The 20,338-nt window shown below is 31.7% G+C and overlaps 1 protein-coding gene across 2 annotated transcripts in view; it reads right to left on the bottom strand.

Annotated features, from left to right (window-relative positions):
- GKAP1 (G kinase anchoring protein 1) overlaps positions 1-20,338 on the bottom strand; it is a 65,305-nt gene that overhangs the window by 37,569 nt on the left and 7,398 nt on the right. For both annotated transcript variants that reach the window (XM_006916094.3, XM_015592611.2), the window contains exons 2-6: positions 18,180-18,432; positions 16,086-16,229; positions 6,638-6,715; positions 3,739-3,862; positions 1,480-1,502 (exon numbers count right to left, since the gene is read on the bottom strand). In XM_006916094.3, the coding sequence (XP_006916156.1) occupies positions 1,480-1,502; positions 3,739-3,862; positions 6,638-6,715; positions 16,086-16,229; positions 18,180-18,389 (579 nt within the window). In that variant the 5' untranslated portion in view covers positions 18,390-18,432. The remainder of the gene's footprint in view (positions 1-1,479; positions 1,503-3,738; positions 3,863-6,637; positions 6,716-16,085; positions 16,230-18,179; positions 18,433-20,338) is intronic.

Below are 20,338 nucleotides of genomic sequence, written 5' to 3'. Positions count from 1 at the left end.
TGGCAACACAGGTCATTCCCAACTTCAATCCTCCATCACAAGACATCAACTGAGACTTGGGAGAGAAATGAAGTCCTAAAGCTATATAAAGTCTTAAAGCAGACATGCTGAAAGCACAGTACAATAAAAAGGAAATAGGCTGTGGGAGCCAGATAGAACTGAGTTTGTTCCCCAGCTCCCTCCCTCACCCAGTGCTTTTTATTTTTAATATAAATTTTTAATTGGTAGTACATAGACATGACAGGAAATTCAGAAGTATATATTGTGAAAAGTAATTCTTTCTCCTATCCCTCCCTCTTCCGGTTACCACTCCTCCCTCACCCCTTGGCGACCTCTGGTACAACTTCTTGGGTACTCTCCCAGGGATAGTCTATTCAAGCATATTAAAGACTCAACCTTCTAGATTTCAAGACAGATGATGATCACTATAATTTTAAAGCTTCTGAATGGTACTAGAAGGACTGGAGTTGAGAAGGCCAGATAAAAGTGGGACTAAAGAGAAAGGAGTAGGTAGCTATGAGACACTCCATCCGGCATAATTAGCATTTAAAAAGACATCACATTAAAATTAAAAACAAACGAAATAACTTTAAGGATCCACTAATGCTCCTTACAAGGCATGATTAGTTGAAGTTTCTAAGAGGTATGAACAAGCACTTACTTTCTATTATAATTAGAGAGTTAGTTAGATGTTTTTGTATAGACAAATTTTATTTCCCTGACTTGTCCAGGGAATGCCTGAAACAAAAACAAAAATGGCCAAAAACTATATATGTATTCTAAAGAGAAACCAAGGAACATCTAACCATTTAATAAAATCAATTAAAGGAATTATGACAAGAATACATACATAACAGAATGAGACAAATTAATACCTAAAGAAGTAAAAAGAATTCTAACATTTCATTAGTATTATCTTCATTATTAAAAAATATCTTATAGTTGTCTCATTTCCCAATTCTAAAAAGTTTGTAGGGGCTTTATGAAGTCTATAAAAAAAAAAGTAACTGATAATACTAGAAAGTTATGTGTAAGCAGCACTACCCTCTAACAGTGAATGGTAAGAAAAGTACATGATCAGGTTTATTTTATCCATGGGTACAAACTCACAATTTCTGTAATTCTAAAATATCTTGAGAAATGGTTTTAGGATATTTTTAATAAAGATTAAAATACAGACTCTGAATGTTTCCCTAAAATTTTAATTTACATGTGGTAACCTTTTGGCTCACGTACACACACAAATCAGATGCTAAAGCCAAAAGATATTATATTTCATGTAAATAATCACATTTTTATTTTACCATAACGTATTTTATATCCTTATAATTGCCAGAAACATAATTGCATTCACTCATGAAACACCTACGAGTTGTCCTTTAAGTGGTATATCTCAAAAAAGACTTACTCCTAAACATTTAAATACTATTCTTAAAATCATCAAGTGTTTTCTAGAATGAAGATGGTTATAACACTTACCTCTGTCTTTTTACTAATGTGATCTGTAAATAAAACAAATGATGATATTTCATTGGAGGGAATTACCATAAAATATTTCAATATATAAACAATATTTAAACAAAGCAATTAAAAAGAATTTCAAAATTATAATAGTTTCAGAAGTCATTTGGGGTTTGCCTAGGATTCATCAGGTTTACTTTTCTAGGTATAAGATGTTAAAATTCAGTATATAACTATTAATTTATTCAGCTTAGGGACTAGGTCTTATATCCTAGTAAATGTCACCCATACCAAAGGGTATTATTAAATTTTAAACATCTGTATTCTGTATCATTTAAGTTTCTGGTTTCACATAATTTTCTGAGGGGGTGAACTTGAGGGGGTACAAATATGTTTAAAATCAAATCATAGGATATTATGACTGCAAAAACTATAAAGATCACTCCCTTGTGGAATAAAATGAAAAGTAGAATAATAATTCGTATCTTTTATTAGCTAGTTTTTTATTTTTAAAATACACATCATAGTGATTTGATAACACCATGGAAAAATACTAAAAACTGATTTGTATTTACAGAATGAAACAAAAAAGAAGACATAACAAATATATCTAGATTAAACAAATCACTGGTTTAGTAACAATAGCATTTATGAAAAGGGATTAAAGAATGAGGAAAAGGAAAAAATAAGGGAATCCACACAGATATAAGGTTGAGACTAATTTACAAATAGGAAACAAGTGTTTTCATTTAAATTGGAAATGATTGGAATATCTAATATTTAATAATGATTCTTCTGGACAGCAGAAATTTTCCATTCTCAAAGACTAATAATAGAATAGCTTTCTAATGACTGAGAATCTAAAAGCTGCCAGTTCTCTAAAGCATTCAGTGATCAGAATAGAATAAAGTCCATAAACACAGTAAATGTCAAAATCACAAGTTTCAGATCAAACTACCAAATCCTGGTAGCTTACACAAGTCATTCTTTTAGCATGTTCTACTTAGCATACAATATGATGCCAGAACCAAAGAATCACAACCGTGTTAATTATGCCTTGTAATAGTTGTGTAGTTTAACAGAATCATATGGATGTCTGAATCTAATAAAGTTATAAAATATTTATTAAATCTAACATATAAAAAGTAAATTAAGGAGTTTTTAAAAAGCATTCTTTTCGTGTTTCTTAGTTTTTAATGAAATATTTCTTATGTAAAATCTTTCTTACTGAAATTGGAAATTTTAACATACATCTGTTCTTTTAACCTCAAAACAAAGCAACTTAATTAGAAAGACAGACTATAAGAAAAACTTTCCTGATCCTTAAAGCAAAGCAATTATAATTCTCTAAATTTATTCCTAATTTCACAGGCTTGTTTCTGAAGACAGTAAAGTAGGGGGTTTTTTTGTTTGTTTGTTTTTTGAGATTATTGCTATGGTATTACTAATGCTCACAGAACAAATGCCCAATGTATTAAGGCTAAATTCATAAGACTTAAATAGGTTGTTCTGTCAATGAATAGCTGTTCATTTGGTCAGCAACTATTCTGACTGGTCTAAGCACAATGCTGTTCAAAAATATTTTGTGACTGTGCTGTCTAATATGGAAGTACGCTACTAATCACAGGTGGCTACTGAATACTTGAAATGTGGCTAATGTAACTAAGGAATTTCTAATTTTAGTTCATTTTAATTAATTTATATTTAAGTTGCCACACATAAATAGTGGCTACTATATAATACAGTACAGGTCTAGGGTTTTCACCATTTCCCACATCACAAATAATGTGCTTAGTGGTCCATCTTCAAAAGTTTGGTGGATCGTATAATTTCCTTCTGTCTTCTCTGTTGGATTTTAAAAAATACAAATGATATTATAGAGAGTCTTCTGGTAATAAATCTCATTCTAAAAATTTACATTTTAATTTTCTAAGATTAGTTTCAGAAAACTTGAAGTTGACCAGTAATGGATGAAACCTGAAGATACTATTCCTGGTCTATTATGTTTCATGATGACTTAAAAACTATAAATGTCATTTTTTATTTTCAGTGAATTTTAGAAAGGAAAAAATTTCAGAAATACAAAAATATAAATGTAGTTTTATGGGGTTTTAATGATTGATTTTAAATTACTTTAACTCCCATATTGTTTATTTCCAAACAGGTTTACAGTCTACATTCTAAGTAGCACATTAACCAAACAATTTTTATTTTAAAAATTAGAAAGTATATAAAGACTTAGAATAGTTCCTCTAATAAATTTCATACATATATTACCTTCAGATTGAAAATCTTTTAGTGATACTGTGAGAGGTTTGTCTTTTCCCTGATGATTCTTTCTTTTATCTTTTTTATTCATAACCTTTGACTGAGTTGAAGCATTTTCAGCATTTTCATACTCCTAAAAAGAATTATCGACAATCATTAAACTTAGTTTACACAAGTAAAGTCAACTCATCAACAGGTAATATGTGTATTAAAGTTTTATTTTTAAAGATAAAAAGGCAAATGAAAATAAAAATTTAGGCCAGCCAAACTGTATAAAAGGATGCCTGTTTATATATTCAATCTCTTTGCCTCTTAAACATTAAAATAAAAACAAAAAGCTATACCTTGGTCCATAACGCTTCCTACCTGCCACCTTCTTCTTCATTTCTGGACCAAACTTAATAATCTACAGTCAATTTGCTTTCTCACCCTTCCTTAAATCTAGCTTCTGGTGTTCTCTGATACGAAAATTAAGGCCAACTTCCTTTAAAATGCCAAATACAGGGCATTATTTTTTCAGAGATTTCTTGGTTTTTTCAATATATTTCTGATGACCCTTGAGTCAACTTCATTGGCTTCCCTTTTCCCAATTTTTTTTTTTTTAAATGTAGCTATTTTTCACCATTATCCCATTCTAACCTATTCTTCCAAAGCTTTATACCCACTGCTCTTCATACTCTAAGTTCAAAGTTCTACCTCTACAATGATTATCTTTGCATGTACAGATATCTCAACCGGAATGTTCAAGAAGTATCTCCAATTCTGTAGTAAGGACTGATCCTCCAATGAGTACCTTGTTTAATGCTGCTATCATCTACACAACTGTCTAGGCTAGAAACCTGAGTCATCCAAGCCCACTCTTCCTATACACTTTATATCTAAATTAGTCACTATGTCTTGCTGAGTTTATCTCTTAAAAGTCTCTTAAATCTATTCTCTTTTCTTCATACATTCTGTCATTTCCCCTATCTTTTTTTGCTTGGCACTGCAATACCCTCTAATTTTAGCCCCTTAATCCATCTTCGACATTGCTATCGCATGAGTTTCTAAAATAAAAACTTGAAACCAGTCTAAAAAATATATTCAATAGTTCTCTGCCAATTGATATATAAAACTCAATTTCCTTGGCCTGGTACACAGGGTCTTTATATCCTATTCTCCTGATGGTATCTCCAGCAACTCTAGGTTCCTAATTTATAGTTTTTCAAACATGCTACACTGTTTCGCATGTACATATCTTATATACTTGCCATTCCTTCCCTGAGAAAGCTGACTTTCTTTTTACCTATCCTATGAACTTCTAATACATCTGGTAAAATCTTCTTTTAAGAATCCTTTCCTAAAACTCATTCCCATCAGAAAATTCTTCTATCTTTCTGAATTTCCACTGCACATACATCTCTCAATACTATACACTATAATTATACGTAAGTCTCCCTCCACTAAACTCAAAGGCTGGAACCATGTCTTTACCTTTAGATTATGTGCCTAGCACATATTGGCTATTCAAAAAAATATCTGAATGAATGAGACAGAAAAGAAAATGCCATCACAAGCTTTAGTTATTATAAAAATCCTTAAGCTAAAATAATTATACTTTTTTAAATGAAATAATTAACTTAAAACTCAGTGACTACATCGAACGAGCCATCACATACAAAAGGAGTTTCTTTATTTTCTGAGAGTCATTACTGTCTGATAAAACCAATGCTCTGGGGTATTAAGCTTATGACTGTGCCAAGAAAACTAGCTAGAAGAATATTTTATCAACATCATCTACTCTACTCCTCCTCTGAAGATACAGCTAATCATTTTAGCTTTGGAATTTAGACATATCTAACAACAAATCATTACTATATAACAATATACAATTCGATAAATTTTATCTTCAAATTAACTAAGTCAGGAAGACTTTTCCAGTGTAACCTGAAGTCCATTAAATGATTAAGTCATAGTAAAGCTAGCTGTACCAATTTTTGTAATTGCCAGTTTTGTGTCTAAACAGCAACAACAGGATTACAATTACTCTTGATTTTTCAGTATAACAAGAACAGAGACAGAAAATGAAACTAATACACAGAGTATAAAAAGTCCACTTTACTACTTTCATCATCTTCCCTTTAGCTATGAATAAATTGCAAAAGCATCTAGTGTAAATTTTATTCCTCTCTTCCCTTCATCTTAAGTGAAGGAACTAGTGTACAATGATAGTCTAAAGGCCCTTAAGCACAACCACAGGCCATTTATTACGAACCACTATGTAATCACAAGTTGAATGAATTTTATGGACCAAATAAAAAATTCTCAATATATGTAAAGGACTAAAATGTTAAATAATATGAAGACAATATAAATGCTCAATTTAAATATAGAAACTGGAAACCAACACTACTTTTTACTTAAATGTTCCTACATTAACATGCTGTAGAATGCATTTCAGCACACAGCTCAATATCACATCTTAGTGACAAATGCTGAGTTCACAAGGCCAAATTGTCAGAAATGCCGTCTCATTTACTTTAGTTAATTGTAGTGTATCTCCAGCAGTCTCTTAATGGATACCCCTATACTTGTACTTACATTTTTTTAATGTACTTATTTTCTACATTCATCTAAAATAAACTTAAATAAATCATCTGCTGTTAATTTCCTCCCTTCCCTTCATGTTGGGTGGAGGAACTTTTTAACTAAACACTAAATCATTAGACAAAGCTTAGTCCACATGCTTCTGTTGTCTCTCAAAACCTGAAGTGAATCCAACTATAAAAACTTCAAGACAATATTTTGTTATAATAATGAATTTTTAGGACAAATTTTAATGGAGAACTTTTATACAAAATTCAAGAGGGTTGGTCCTAACTTTCGACCCTTAAACCTAATACAGTTAGATCAATAAATGCACAAATACCTTTTTGTGTTCTTCATATTCTAATTTACTTAGCAACAATGCCTTCTCAAGATCTGCTTCAAACATTTCAGATGTCAGCTAAAAAAAAAAAGTTGCACAATGATCAGATGATAGCATTATACCATGTGGGGTATTAATACCATTGTGGGGTATTAAGCAAAGTTTCACAATGAACAGATGATAGCATTAACATATACTTTTCCTGTATATATTGTCATAGTTAGCAAAATAACCATGACAATATATATAGGAAAAGAAAACGAATACATTAAAAAAAATCTGGGTTCCCCAAAGTTATCTATCCATGCCAAAGTAGAGAATCCTATATTTTACTGAAGATACCCAAACAAAAACTTTCAATTTTGAAATTTCTATTTCCTCTTTCACTGTCAATAATTCATTGTATATCACATAATCTTTTTATTTAATAAAATCTTACCAAAAAATTAACACTGTAATGGATGTCAAAGGCAGATCTAGTTTAGGACACAGACAATTCAATAGTGATTATTCAAAAATATAAGAATACTAAAAAGTAACTCCATAAGCATTATAAAACATACCATTTCCTTAACAGAGACTAATCCACAGGTACAGACCCTTTAAATAGGTGACCAAATATCCTAGTATATACCTGTTGTTACAGAATAATTATAGTGCATCCCTTTACTCCTATCCTTTCATGCCTTTTATATATTGCCCTATCTTTAAAGTCTTTAATACTATAGCCTAAAGTCTATAATACTATAATAAAATGATTCTTTGTGCTTTGTATCTTTTGGTTCCTCTTTCCCACCATGCAATCTCACTTTTTCTTACAATCTGGCTTCCACTACCTTCCAATCAAATGACCCTCCAAGAATTAATTTTCCTAGTTGCCAAACAGAATTGCTACAGTAGTTGGACAGGACTTTGGCTGGTCTAGCACTGGGGATAAAGTATATCTGCAGCTGAATAAAGGATAGTTGCAATATGACAAGAGCAAACATCCTGGATTCGTGTGCATGTATTTGTCATCCTATATGAACTGGATGATGAAAACATCAATTCCTTTGAATAACTATACTTCATTCCAATGTCCTATTATTCCATCAGGACAGCCAATCACATAACTCTATATACTGCACAGACATCCAAGCTATCATTACCAAAAAATGAGAAAAATGTTAACCAATATTTCCTTTGAAGCAGCTCATCTAAGACAACAAAAAGAGGGTAAAAAAAGATTAAGTTTATCACAGAAAAAAAATTACTCTCATAGAAAAATATTATTAGAATTAAGGGTACATCGCAAGAGAAAATCTAGTTAAGTCCAGAGTAAGTTGTACATACTTTTTCTATGTAATAACTGAAAAGAACTGAATAATTTATTTAATCCAAATTAGTAATAATCAGGAACAAGTAATAAATTCACCTTTTAAATAACTTATTATATAAATGAATATTCAAAAACAACATAGTTATACAATAAAAAATTAGATTTGTGTTAGTGTTACATGCAAAAGAAAACTGACGTAAATTTCTCCACCTACACTCAAAGCAAACTGAGTAAAAAATACTTCACTATAATTAAAGCATAGTAGTCATACCAACACAGAAAAAGTAACGAAACTATTTGTTTATTCTGAACAAAGCTAGTTTGATTTACCACTAAGCTTTTAATCAGTATTAATGACCTTTTATATTTATAAAAGGGGCATTTAAAATTATTTCCAATATGTCACATATTCTGACTGATATTCCAAAAACAAGTTAGTGGGGAAGTTGAGAGACTTGTAAAATGTCATTATTCTTTTTCATATTAACCCTCAGAATTTAGATATTATGTAATTGATTCTAATAGCATGATAAGAACTGAATGAAATGGAACTTTTAAAGTGAAAAATATAGCTCTCTCCAGCATGATTCTAAATGTAGAAGTTTAAAGCTTAAATTACCTTTTAATTATTAACATAAACTAGTAAACAAGAAAATACAAGTAGGCAAAAACTATTTAAATCTTTGAAAACTAGAAGAGATCCTCCAAAAATGTCAATGTATGATCAATCAGCCAATAAGGACTTACGGAGAATCTTGTACATGCTTTGTGTGTAGGGCTTTAAAGCAGGAGTATAAATTTGGCTTTTGCCTTCAGGAAATTTCTACTCCAGTTGGGGACAGAAGACTAACACATATGAAGAACAGAAAATAGAATACAATATTAAAAGTGCTACAAAAGTTTATGGAAAGAAGATAAACAACAAATAGAATTCATAGAAGCATATAGAAAAGAAACTAATTTAAGTTCGTCCTTAAAGGATAGATTTACGTAATTTAATAGGTAGAAAAAGAAATAGAAGAATTTCAGGAGGAAAGAGCCATGTGAACAAAGGTATATTAACAATAGATATACTATCAGATACCAAAGAAAGAGATACCCGATAAAAGGTGACTTCTATATACTAAATTTGGAAAAAACACAGGCTTTGGGAGATCAAATAGGTGGATAATTTTAATTCCTATTCCACCCATGCTAGCTGTGACCTTGGGCAAGTTATACAATTTGAGAATCTCAGTTTCTTCAAATGTAAAAAGGAAGTAGAAATACCAACCTTGCAAGGAAGGTAGTTTTGAAGATTTAAAACTATAATGTATGTAAAGTTAGACCTAGCACAGTGCCTGCGTGGCACAAGAGTTACACACAGTAGATTAGAATTCCCCTTCTTTGTGTTGGAGAATAGTAGAAAATAAGATTGCTTAGGTAGGACAGAATTAGGTTCAAGATCCTCCCTAAAATATTAGGGATTCAGAGCAGATGAAAGAATAATGATGATAAAAGTAATTTTAAATAGACTGGATATTAGAAGAATGAGAACTTAGAATCAATGTGTCTGGCTAACCCACTGTAATCTCAGCATATAGGAACCTGGACCAGAACACAGCACTACAGATAATAAAGTCCAGGTTTTGGAACTGACAGAATATGAAGTATAAAAGAAGAGTAAATCAAAGATTAGGATTTTTGACCCTAGTTAACAGGGAGAATGGTAGCACAAGACTAAATCATAAGAAAAATGAAAATGTGATTCCAAATTCTCTAAATGTTAAGAGAATTAATTATACTACTGTTGTAAATATAGGTATCAAGCTAATTAATCATAACATGTACAGGCAGAACTGAGGAGGGAAAAAAAAGGCTGGGCCTAAAAAACGGGCAGGCACCAGGCAAGAAAATGCAAATAAAACCATAATTTTTAAAAAATGTCTTATATTTAAGATTGCAAATTGAGAATTCCTAATCATGTTCTTTGTACTTATGGGAGGAGGAAGAAAGGAAGAAAAAGAGGAAATAATAGGCACTAAAATGCCTACAGAATTGAAGAAGATACTCACATTTACCCAAGATAGAGTACTTCAGATCCCCTTCCTCTTGGCTTCCCCTTCATTGCCTCCTACTTCCCCATCTAGCAGTAAAATATATTTTTTTCCTATTGAAACAAAACTATAGCTCAAGGATTTATGATCAGTTAAAGAGTATGAAGAACCAGTGAAAAATAAGGCCACTAAATATTTTGGAGCTAGATTTTTTAAAATTAATTTGTAAGCCTAAATACCATAACAATCTTACCAATTTTAAATCCAAGCAAAACAATTTCCAAATAAAGAGTTAATCTTCATTTCTCACAGGCATCATGGGAACAGGGTTATTGTAAATCAACACAGAACATCATTCTGAAAACATCTAACACTTGTAGACAACTGCTTAGCCACAATAGCAGTAGGTGTCCTATGGTACTCTAACCCAGAGATTTTCAAAGTGTGGACCATATATCTTTCACTAGTTTGGAAAGCAGAATTATCTTCCCAGAACTCTTCTAACAATCTTATTGAACATTATGATTTTAAAGGTTGTCAGTATTCTACAAAAATTATATCTATGTTACAATTATCAGGTTCAGTTCATCTCAGATAATGAATCTTCATGTCCTTTGAGTGCTGTTTACATCATCTAAGTCTGCATTTTTGTTGTAAGCTTTATTATATCTCCAAGAAATAAACATGGTTCAATGATTCATTGAAGGACTAGACATAGTAATGAAAATACAGCTGTAAATAATACAACCTATAAAGAGCATAAATTTAAAAATAAATAGGATTAATACAGTGAATATAGAATATAAAGCTGTATGTGTCATAAGAGCGATATCACATTAGCAGCTGAAAAGAAAATTACAAATAGAAAATTAAGATAGTGAATATTTACAATTTTGATTTATTGAGTTATCAATCTATTTGTTCTCAGCTATGAAACATGAGCAGACCAGTGGTCTGAAGACATAGTTTTTGTTTCACTTTCAAAGCACAATGACCTGTATGAGTCTTTCCAGAACAAGTACCAAGTAGTAATGCTTTCCAGAGCAAAAGTGATAAATGTTGTTGCTAAAGAGCAAGCCAAAAAAACACAAAGGGATTTATTTGAATCTGCACTCCTTTTAGGGAAACCAAGTGCAAGTCAAATTATTGTCAAGGGACTTATTATACCAAGTGACTTAATGAAAAATATCACCCTCACAAAAACAAAACCAAAAAAAAAAAAGAAAAAGAAACCAGAACAAACTATTGGCAAAACACCTTTATCAGATGACTGGAAAACATAAAGTGAAAGAACAATTACTACTGTGCACATGCTAGCAGATATTTCACGTTAGAGCTGGACAAAATCAGTGATGTACAGTTTGAATCAATACAATAAGATGAAAAAATACACAATAATATTTGACCCGTTTATCACTGAAAACCCATGTGAAAAGACTTTTCTATTAAGTTAATTATTTTGCCATGATGTAGACTTAAAAAAGGAACACTGGAATCAGTAATATCAGTGTATCATGAATAAAAGAGGTTAGACCTGAACTACATCTACACAGATATTTATTCCCAGGCAATAGGTATTAGTGAACAATATGTATCTTGATCTTGATACAGTAAGGAAACAGTAAAAATTATAAATATATTCGAATCAAAGCCATGGCCTATTCATCCTTTTTTAAATATTCAACTTTACTGAGATATAATTCACATATTTTATATACCACATAAAATTTACCCATTTCAACTGTGAAATATATACCTCCTTTTGATGTATACATCTCTGAAAAGAAATAGGGAATACAAAACTACTTTTCCACATTAAAGAATGCTGGGATATATCAAAATTTATGAAATGAAAAACTGAAATAAAAACATTTCTTTAAGGCACAAATGATGCAGTAAAGATCATCTCTACAATTTCCAGCAGCTTTGGTAGCATACCTTGCCAAAATATACACTATCCTGAATAGCCTGAACCAATCTTTTCAGGGACAATATATAATAATTTATAATGTTAAGGAAAAAATTAGAATTAAGATCAAATGTGGTTCAGTTTGTCCCGATTGGTCTTCATCTTTTAGTGGGTAATTCCAATTATTTACATTTATTTATAAGGTGAAAAGTTTGTCTAATGTCTTTTTTCATATTTTTTAAGCCTTACTTCAGAGGTTTCCTTGCAATTTCTTTTGCTTTATAACTTTTGCTATATGGGCCATGTTTTTTTTTTCTTCAAGTGATTTAAAACATAAAATGTAAACTCTTGTATATAAGTTTTCTTTAAATTTAAAAAGCACCCAGCTTGGAAGCTAAGCAGAGTCGGGCCTGGTTAGTACTTAAATGGGAGACAACTTAGGAAGGCCAGGTGCTGTAGGCATAAGAAACAAAAAATAAAAATTAAGGGATTATAAACTGACAAGGTCCTTGCAATCTGTGAGGTCAACCAACGGTTGCCTTGCCTAAAAAATAATTAAATGAATGAATGAATGAATGAATGAATTTAAAAAGCACACTTGGAACTACATTTTGCTATCAATATAAAAAAATTTAAAATACTTATTGACTCCTCTGAACTATTTCTAATTTTTATATTCATAAACAGGGATTTCATTTTAGACAAATTCAAGTAAGCTGTTTTATTTTTATTATTATTATTTTCTTTGGTGCAAACCAAGACCTTAAATTGCTCTTTTAATAAGGACTTTAGTCTCTGAAGTGACTGTATCCCATGAGAGGTTCTGCCCATATATATATATATAAACAGACACCTAAGTCTCCTAATCTCCATGACCTGTTTTTCATGACTGATAGTCCCTTTGAGTAAACACGGGACTAGAAATAAATCTGTATGGTTCTCTCATTTCCTGATTTTTATCTCTTGACTGTTGAAACCAAGATATCCTCTAAAATGTTCAGGAGACTGTATTCCATTTTTCCTCAGCACAGGTATTTATAGATTTAAAGCAACTTTATGAAAAAAAATTTTTCATGAATTCCTATTTCTTTAAAAAGATTTTTTAAAAATATAGTTGACATACAATATTATATTCGTTGTATTAGTTTCAGGTGTACGGCTATGTTCTCTTTAATAACCAAATTTACAATCGCTATTTAGAGTTAATTCTATATTGAACTAGCTTCAATGCTTACCCCCAGTGCTTTCCAACTGCTGCGCTCTTTATTTAGATTTGCCTTTTAATTGGCAGGTGCACACCTCCAAAATTCTGCAGACGGGATAATGGTGGTACGTCCACGCATGTCTGAGAATGTATTTCTTTGGGAGTCACACAAATGACATTTTGGCTAGATTCTTAATTCTAACATTTCAATTCTAGTAGTTAAAGTAGCCAGCCTGAGAGTAGCCAGCCTGATCTTTCATCATTACTAGACAACTGGTTTCCTCTCATGCATAATTTATAGTATTATTTCCTTGTTTCTCCTTCGTAAAATTAAAAACTTTTCAAAAGCTTTAAAAAGTCTTTTTAAAAAGTCTTCTGTTCTTTCAAGCTCAGATTCATGTATTTAGCTTGGGAAAATTTTTATTAACATTATCTTTAATGACTCCCTCTGTTCCACTTGTTTCGGGGACACTGATTATGTCTGTTGGATTTCAGTTCTGTGTTCCAATCTATCATGTCTATGTCACTTGCAAAATTTATCTCAAATTTTCCTTCATATAATTGACTTGTCTTAAGTGTATACTCTGTTCTTTAGTCCTTCTAATGAAGTTTTTAGTTCTGCTATGATTTGACTTCCCCAATTTTTTATTTCACCCATCTTCTTTTCAATTCATGTCTCTTAGCCACTTTTTCATCTCAGTCTACTATTTCACCTTATTATAAAACATTACTATTTCTTTGACTTTTACAAAATGTTCTAGACCCTTGGTTTTTATTAAAGCAAAAAACAACTGCCATCTAAAATCTACTTTTGTTCTCTGCAGCAAATCTTTTTCAAAGTGCCTTTACTTTGGACACTATGTACAATGTTCTTTTCCTTTTATGTTATAGAAGTTTTTCTTCAGTTGACATGAGATCAATTAAGAGCCACTGTTTGCTCATAAGTAGGTGGAGTAGACGGTTCTTTACTATCTGATTGTTTAATGCCAGCTCTCAGATTTTATGCTTAGTTGATATAAATTTACATTATCACTTTGGTAATTTAGGAATAGGAAACTTTTAGCATAATTCATCTTTTGTGTTTGAACTAAGCAGCCACATAACAGGCAAAATATCTATATCCAGCTTTTTGTCTGACTCAGCCTTCAATACCTGGAATTTCTCATAGTGGTGTTTTCTTACCGTGTGAGAAAAGAATACACACCATAATTGTATGCTTTTTTTTTTTTGCCCTATTTAAAATGTTACTCCACACAGTAAAACAGATTCCAGGTGGTGTACTATCCACCTGTTCTATATAGGGTCAGGGCCAAGTCAACTATTTCCATTTCCATAATTGCCAGGTCGTTTTAGAAGCAATCAGTGGGGGCAGGAGGAAGGGCAATCAAACACCTTTGCTCGAGTTCCCATATTACATGGAATTTATTTTGCTGCAAAATTGAGTTTTCCTTCTTTAATTTTCCAATGCCTTTTGGGCTACTCAGAGAAATCTGTCTGGTGAAGACACTGGTAAATTCTATTACTGTCCAAACAAGTAGATCATTATATTTGTAAACCATAAAAGTGATGTGGAAGAGGAAAAAAGAATCAAACAAAACCTCTAGAAAAATACAAAATGATTTTATCCAGTATACCAGGGCCTGGAAACATCTTTTAAATAGCATTTTTGTCAGCTCTAGTGTAATAACTGAAGCTCATAATGATGAGCCTGAGGCACCACAAAATCCAAGAGACAATGTTATAATTAACAGTTTATGTTAAGAGTATAGTTTAGTATAGCCTACTTCTTTTAAAACTGGTAACCCAAGATGGTTGCCAGATGGAAGAGAGGTGAGATGCTAGGTGAAAAAGGTAAAGAGATTAAGTAGTACAAATTGGTAGTTACAAAACAGCCACAGGAATATAAAGTACAGCACGTGGAATATAGTCAATAATATTGTAATAACTATGTATGGGTACTAATATAATACTGAATGTCAACTATAATTGAAAAATAAAAAATAATTTAAAAAATTAAAAATAAATAAAAACCTGGTAACCCAAGCATGGTAAGTATAGTCACACTATTAAGCCAAACATTTGCTAGAGTAATACTTATTGCCAATAGATCAAATGACAGTTTAACAGATAAACAGATAACTCTTCATTGCCTATCTATACATCATCTTCCAGAGCAAGGGTCCCCAAACCCCGGGCCACAGACCAGTACCAGTCACTAGCCTGTTAGGAACCGAGCTGCATGGCAGGAGGTGAATACTAGGCAAGCAAGCGAAGCTTCATCTGTATTTGCAGCCGCTCCCCAGCACTAACATCACTGCCTTAGCTCCACTTCAGACTATCAGGCATTAGATTCTCATAGGAGCACCGGTCTCTGGTGTCAAAAAGGTTGGGGACCACTGTCTTAGAGTACATTCCAGGCTTATTATTTTCTTGGACATCAAACACAAAAAACAAATTGTCCTTAATAAGTTATCCATGTAATTTGGTTATTAATTAAATTTATTTAATAGAGGCATAAAAAAAACAAAATATGTATAGGTTAAAGAAACAAACAAATGCCATGAACCATTTTATATCAAGGCCAAAAAGGAAAAATTTCCCCTCAAAGGCTTTCTTTTTAAACAAAATCATCACCAGGTATTTTTAACAAGACCTCTGGACCTATAAATGTAATTTTTTTACTTAAAATAATTTAATCCTGTCATTCTATCTTCCCTCATTTGTAAAAGAGCAGATGAATTAAAAACTCACAAAATAATTGCTTTGAAGTGTCAAAACTAATAAAATTAATAAATGTATCAATCTGTTTTTCCAGTAGATAAAAAACAGAACCTCTTATTAAAAGCAGCAAATACATATGAATTAATGTGATAAAAAAACAACTTCTCAACAGTGGTATCATAGATTCAGATGCACTGCTCTTAAAAATGTATACATTCACTGAAAAACAAGGTAAAAGAATTTCCTTTACTTAACTGTACCTGCTCATCTCTTTGTCTCCACTCTTGCCAATTTTCTTCTCGTGAATCCTTTTGTACTGGGTTTTGTAATGAAAGCTCATGTTGAGCATTACAAATGGCATGGGAGGATTTCTGAGGAATTTTCTTAAAAGCAAGATTTCGGAGCTATGAAACAAAGAATATATTAAATGCGGTTTATCGATACTGAAATACTGTTTTTTGGAAGTTTATAAATCAACAATACTTTGACACTTCTCTATACTATTCCAAAGTCACTATTTGTGTTGTAGAATATTAATTTCTCTAGTATGTGAGATAATGTTGGTGGATTTCCAGATGAAATGATTAATAAGTGAAAATGGACTGAATTATACCATCATTTTAATGATTCTCCTTTACTAAAGGGAAGAAGTTTATAGGAGTAGAAAACAGGGTAACAAGTGTGCTCATAAAATGCAAAACAATAGGGTTCAAAAAGATTAAAGCTTAATAGCTTACAAATTTAAAAGTTAAAATAGTGAAGGAAGATAGCTTATGCAATTCTAGCAACTACTTTGCTAGTCCTGAAAAATACAGGGGCTACTCCACAAAGTAACATAATGAACTAAAACTGTACTGCCCAAACCACTTCCCAATGAAAATAACCTGAGATACAGAAATTGAAATGAGAAAAAAATATTGAGAAGTTGTTATGGATTGAACTGTATTCCCCCAAAAGATATGCTGTAGCCCTAACCCTCGGTGTCTGTGAATATGACCTTATTGAAAAGTAGAGATTTTACAGATGTAATCAAGTTAAGATACAGTCATAGGGTGGGCCCTAATTCAATATGACTGATGTCCTTATAAGAAGCGGTGAAGACTAAGATGCACACAGAGAATGCCACGTAATAACAGAGGCAAAGATTGGAGTGATACAGCTGCAAGCCAAAGATTGATGGCCGCCAGAAGCAGCTATAAAGAGGCAAGGAAGGGTTCTACTCAGTCTTGGGGAGAACATGGCCCTTGGTGATAACTTGGTTTGGACTTCTAGACTCTAGAACCATTAGAGAATAAATTTCTGTTGTTTTAAGCCATCTAGTTTGTGGTACTTTGCTATGACAGCTTTAGGAAAGTCACTTTTTAAAGTCACTCTCTGTGTGGAAGCATTTTAAAGAGATATTTAGAAAGCAATGGTAATGAAAATGTAATAGAAATAAAGAATAAAAAGGTTTTTTCTAAGTCTTGGGACATTATAAAATGAATATAGGGGAAAAAATACTTTTACTACTTCTCTCATTAAATGATACTGAAAAAGGTCCTTACATATACCTGAATGCTACTTCTATTAAAATACAAACAAACACAGGCTGGAGTTGTTTTTCAGCATTTCTTTTAAAAACGAATGGACACATTCAATGTTGGTCATGTAACTCATCCTAAGAATGTCTAGGGGAGAGGGACCTGCCATGCACTTATTACCCTAAAGAAAGAGATAATCATCAAAACCATAAAAATGTATATTCAGGCTAGTCATAGGACTATTATCTATAATATTAATTAAAAAAAGGGTGGAGAGAAACAACCTAAATGTTTATCACAAGGGTTCAATTAAAGTATGAGATAGCCATGAAATTAAATAATGTAGAGTCATTTAAAATAATGCAGCTCTTAGTCTACTTATATGGAAAACTGCTCATGGCTAATTAGAAAAAAAAGCCAGAATAAAAGTCTATTATATAATCCCATTTTTATTTAAATAAAATATGAATATAAATGTATATGTATATACTCATATCTATATATTCATATAAACATATATATACAGAAGACACATACTAAATTATTAATTGGTTATATCTCTAGTTACATTTATAAATGGCCTTGGTTTCCTTACTTTTTAAAATAAGCATGTAAGCTTCTATAGTCAGAAAAAATAAAAGCATTTTTTAAATGTTCATTTCATTTGACTTTAAATACACATGAATTTACATCCATTCATTTAAGTCATATTTATCAAGTACCTATGGACCAGGTACTATGGATCTATGGATACACGGATCAGTAAGATAGTACCTGTCTTCATGATACTTACTTGGTTTATTGGGAAAGCAAATAAATAATTAAAACTTTTACCTCATTTGCTTCACTCTGTTGCTGTTCCTTCTTTTTCCTTCTTTTCTCTCTCTTTTTCTCATTTGTAGTTGTTTTGCTTGTTTGAGACTTTCCAGTATTCCGACCTTTGCCTTTTCCAGGCTCAGAATCAGAACCACTGCCACTATCCACTTGCAACAGAGCAAAACGAGAAGCAGTAGTGGGAACAGAACTAAGAACTGCTGAGGCCATTGCAAGGATTTTTCTTTTAAAATACTTCTGTCAAGAATAATTCCTGCATAGGAAGAAGGGGAGACAGATGAGTAAACATTCTCAGTATAATTTGTTCAAGATTCTAGAACAATAATATATATTATTATATATACAAAGATACATATACATTTCTCCTGATGCTGAATTTAGTGATATTTGGGTTCCCAAAGTCCTACACTTTTTAACTTATGTAAACAACAAAATTATATCAGAAAATAGAAAAATGAAATATTGAGATTTCACAGACTAGTGCAAGGTTACCATCAATATATTTATTTTTCCATATACAAGTTTTAATAACTCATGATTTTCCTCTCTTAAATATACTGCTATAATATACACATATTTATGGAGAACATCCTAAATCAATATGGTTTATAACAGAAAAGTATCCGTTTATTCCCAATTTCTAAGACAGGAAAAAAAAGGAGTAGAAAAGGAAGAACAGTCTTATATACAAAATGCTACCTTAAGTTTAATCTTAGAGACTGAAATAGGTCACAGAATTGACAGCAAAATAGAGAGCTCAAATTCCTTTAACCAAAGAAAACTTTTCAAAATCATATTCCACATTATCTTTTAGTTTACTAGCCTCAGTGCACCCTACCATTCCAAGCAGAAGTGGTAGTGGTTTCATTTAGTGTTTTTTCAGCTTTTTAAGAATCTCTTAGATTTAGGATATTGAAGGTCCTCTAGTAATTTCTAACTCAAATTGTTTAGCTTAACAGATGAAGCAACTGGTGCTTAGACTGGTTAAATGATCTGCCTACATCTATTCTGCAAGTTAATGGCAAAGTCAGGACCTGAATCTAGATATGCTGAACCTTACTCTGCAAGTTCAAAGCCTTGTAACTATCAGAAGACTAAGTACTCCTTCAATTCAAAAGGAAAATATTTTAAGAGATTGTGAAACTCAGAAATTTATTTCTATTTTAAAATGTATTAGGTACACAAATGAGTAAAATATTAAGTTTAAAAAAATAAATGAACACTCCAACTACTCAGCACTAAGATTAATAAAATGTTAACCCAGCCTGTGCCTCTCCCCAAAAGCATCACCCCCACTCCCTCTGTCCAGAGATAACTATTATCCTTATTTTTGTATTACTTCTTTGTTTTTCTTTATAGTTTTACCATGTCTGTCTCAAGTCACAGTGCTCATATCTGAATAAGCTATAGTGTCAATTTTACAATATCCTATTGTTTACACAGGTCCACCCAATTCAGTGTGGGAGGGAACTATGCAAAAGTGTGAATACTAGGCAGTGGGGACCATTAAGGTCCATTCTGAAAGCTAACTACACACTATAGTTTGTATGTTTTCAGGAGGGAACAAAAATGAGAAGCATGTGTTCAATCTTCCCTCTTAACCTTAAAATCCAGAAAATTATTTGGGTATCTTTCAAGTTTTTGTTAAACAATGAAGGCAAATCAAAACAAGAGCTGATATCTGAAGATATCATCTAGTAGTTATCAAAGTATTTTTATTATAATATCACGTTAAAATCTATTGCTCTTATGCTCAGAAATATGGAAATCAAGATAAAATACCATGACGTAGAGATGACATCACACTAATAAATTATGACATATTTTTAGGCTTAAATTTTTCCTGCAAGAGTTGAGGCTTTTCCTGCAAGAGTTGAGGCTTTGTAAGTTATTACAAGGAAAAAAGTATTACAAAATGAAAAAGAATTTCCAGACTAAAAATATTATCTGAACATTAATTCAGCTTAATTTCCAACATGTCATTTTAAAATCTTCTAAGTTTTAGTTGCTTTGAACACTTTAGGTACAATAATCTAACAAAGTTGTTCAACGACTATTATTATATTTGATTTTAACTGTTGGGACTATAAATTGCATGTGGTAGCTGTTCACGAATATTCGCTGCCCCTCCCTGAAGGAGAATTATATATTACTCTCCT

Source organism: Pteropus alecto, unplaced genomic scaffold (genome assembly GCF_000325575.1).
Source record: "Pteropus alecto unplaced genomic scaffold, ASM32557v1 scaffold206, whole genome shotgun sequence".
NCBI classification, from domain to species: domain Eukaryota; kingdom Metazoa; phylum Chordata; class Mammalia; order Chiroptera; family Pteropodidae; genus Pteropus; species Pteropus alecto.
The sequence above is the reverse complement of the archived record's forward strand: the minus strand, read 5'-3'. Positions and strand labels throughout refer to the sequence as shown.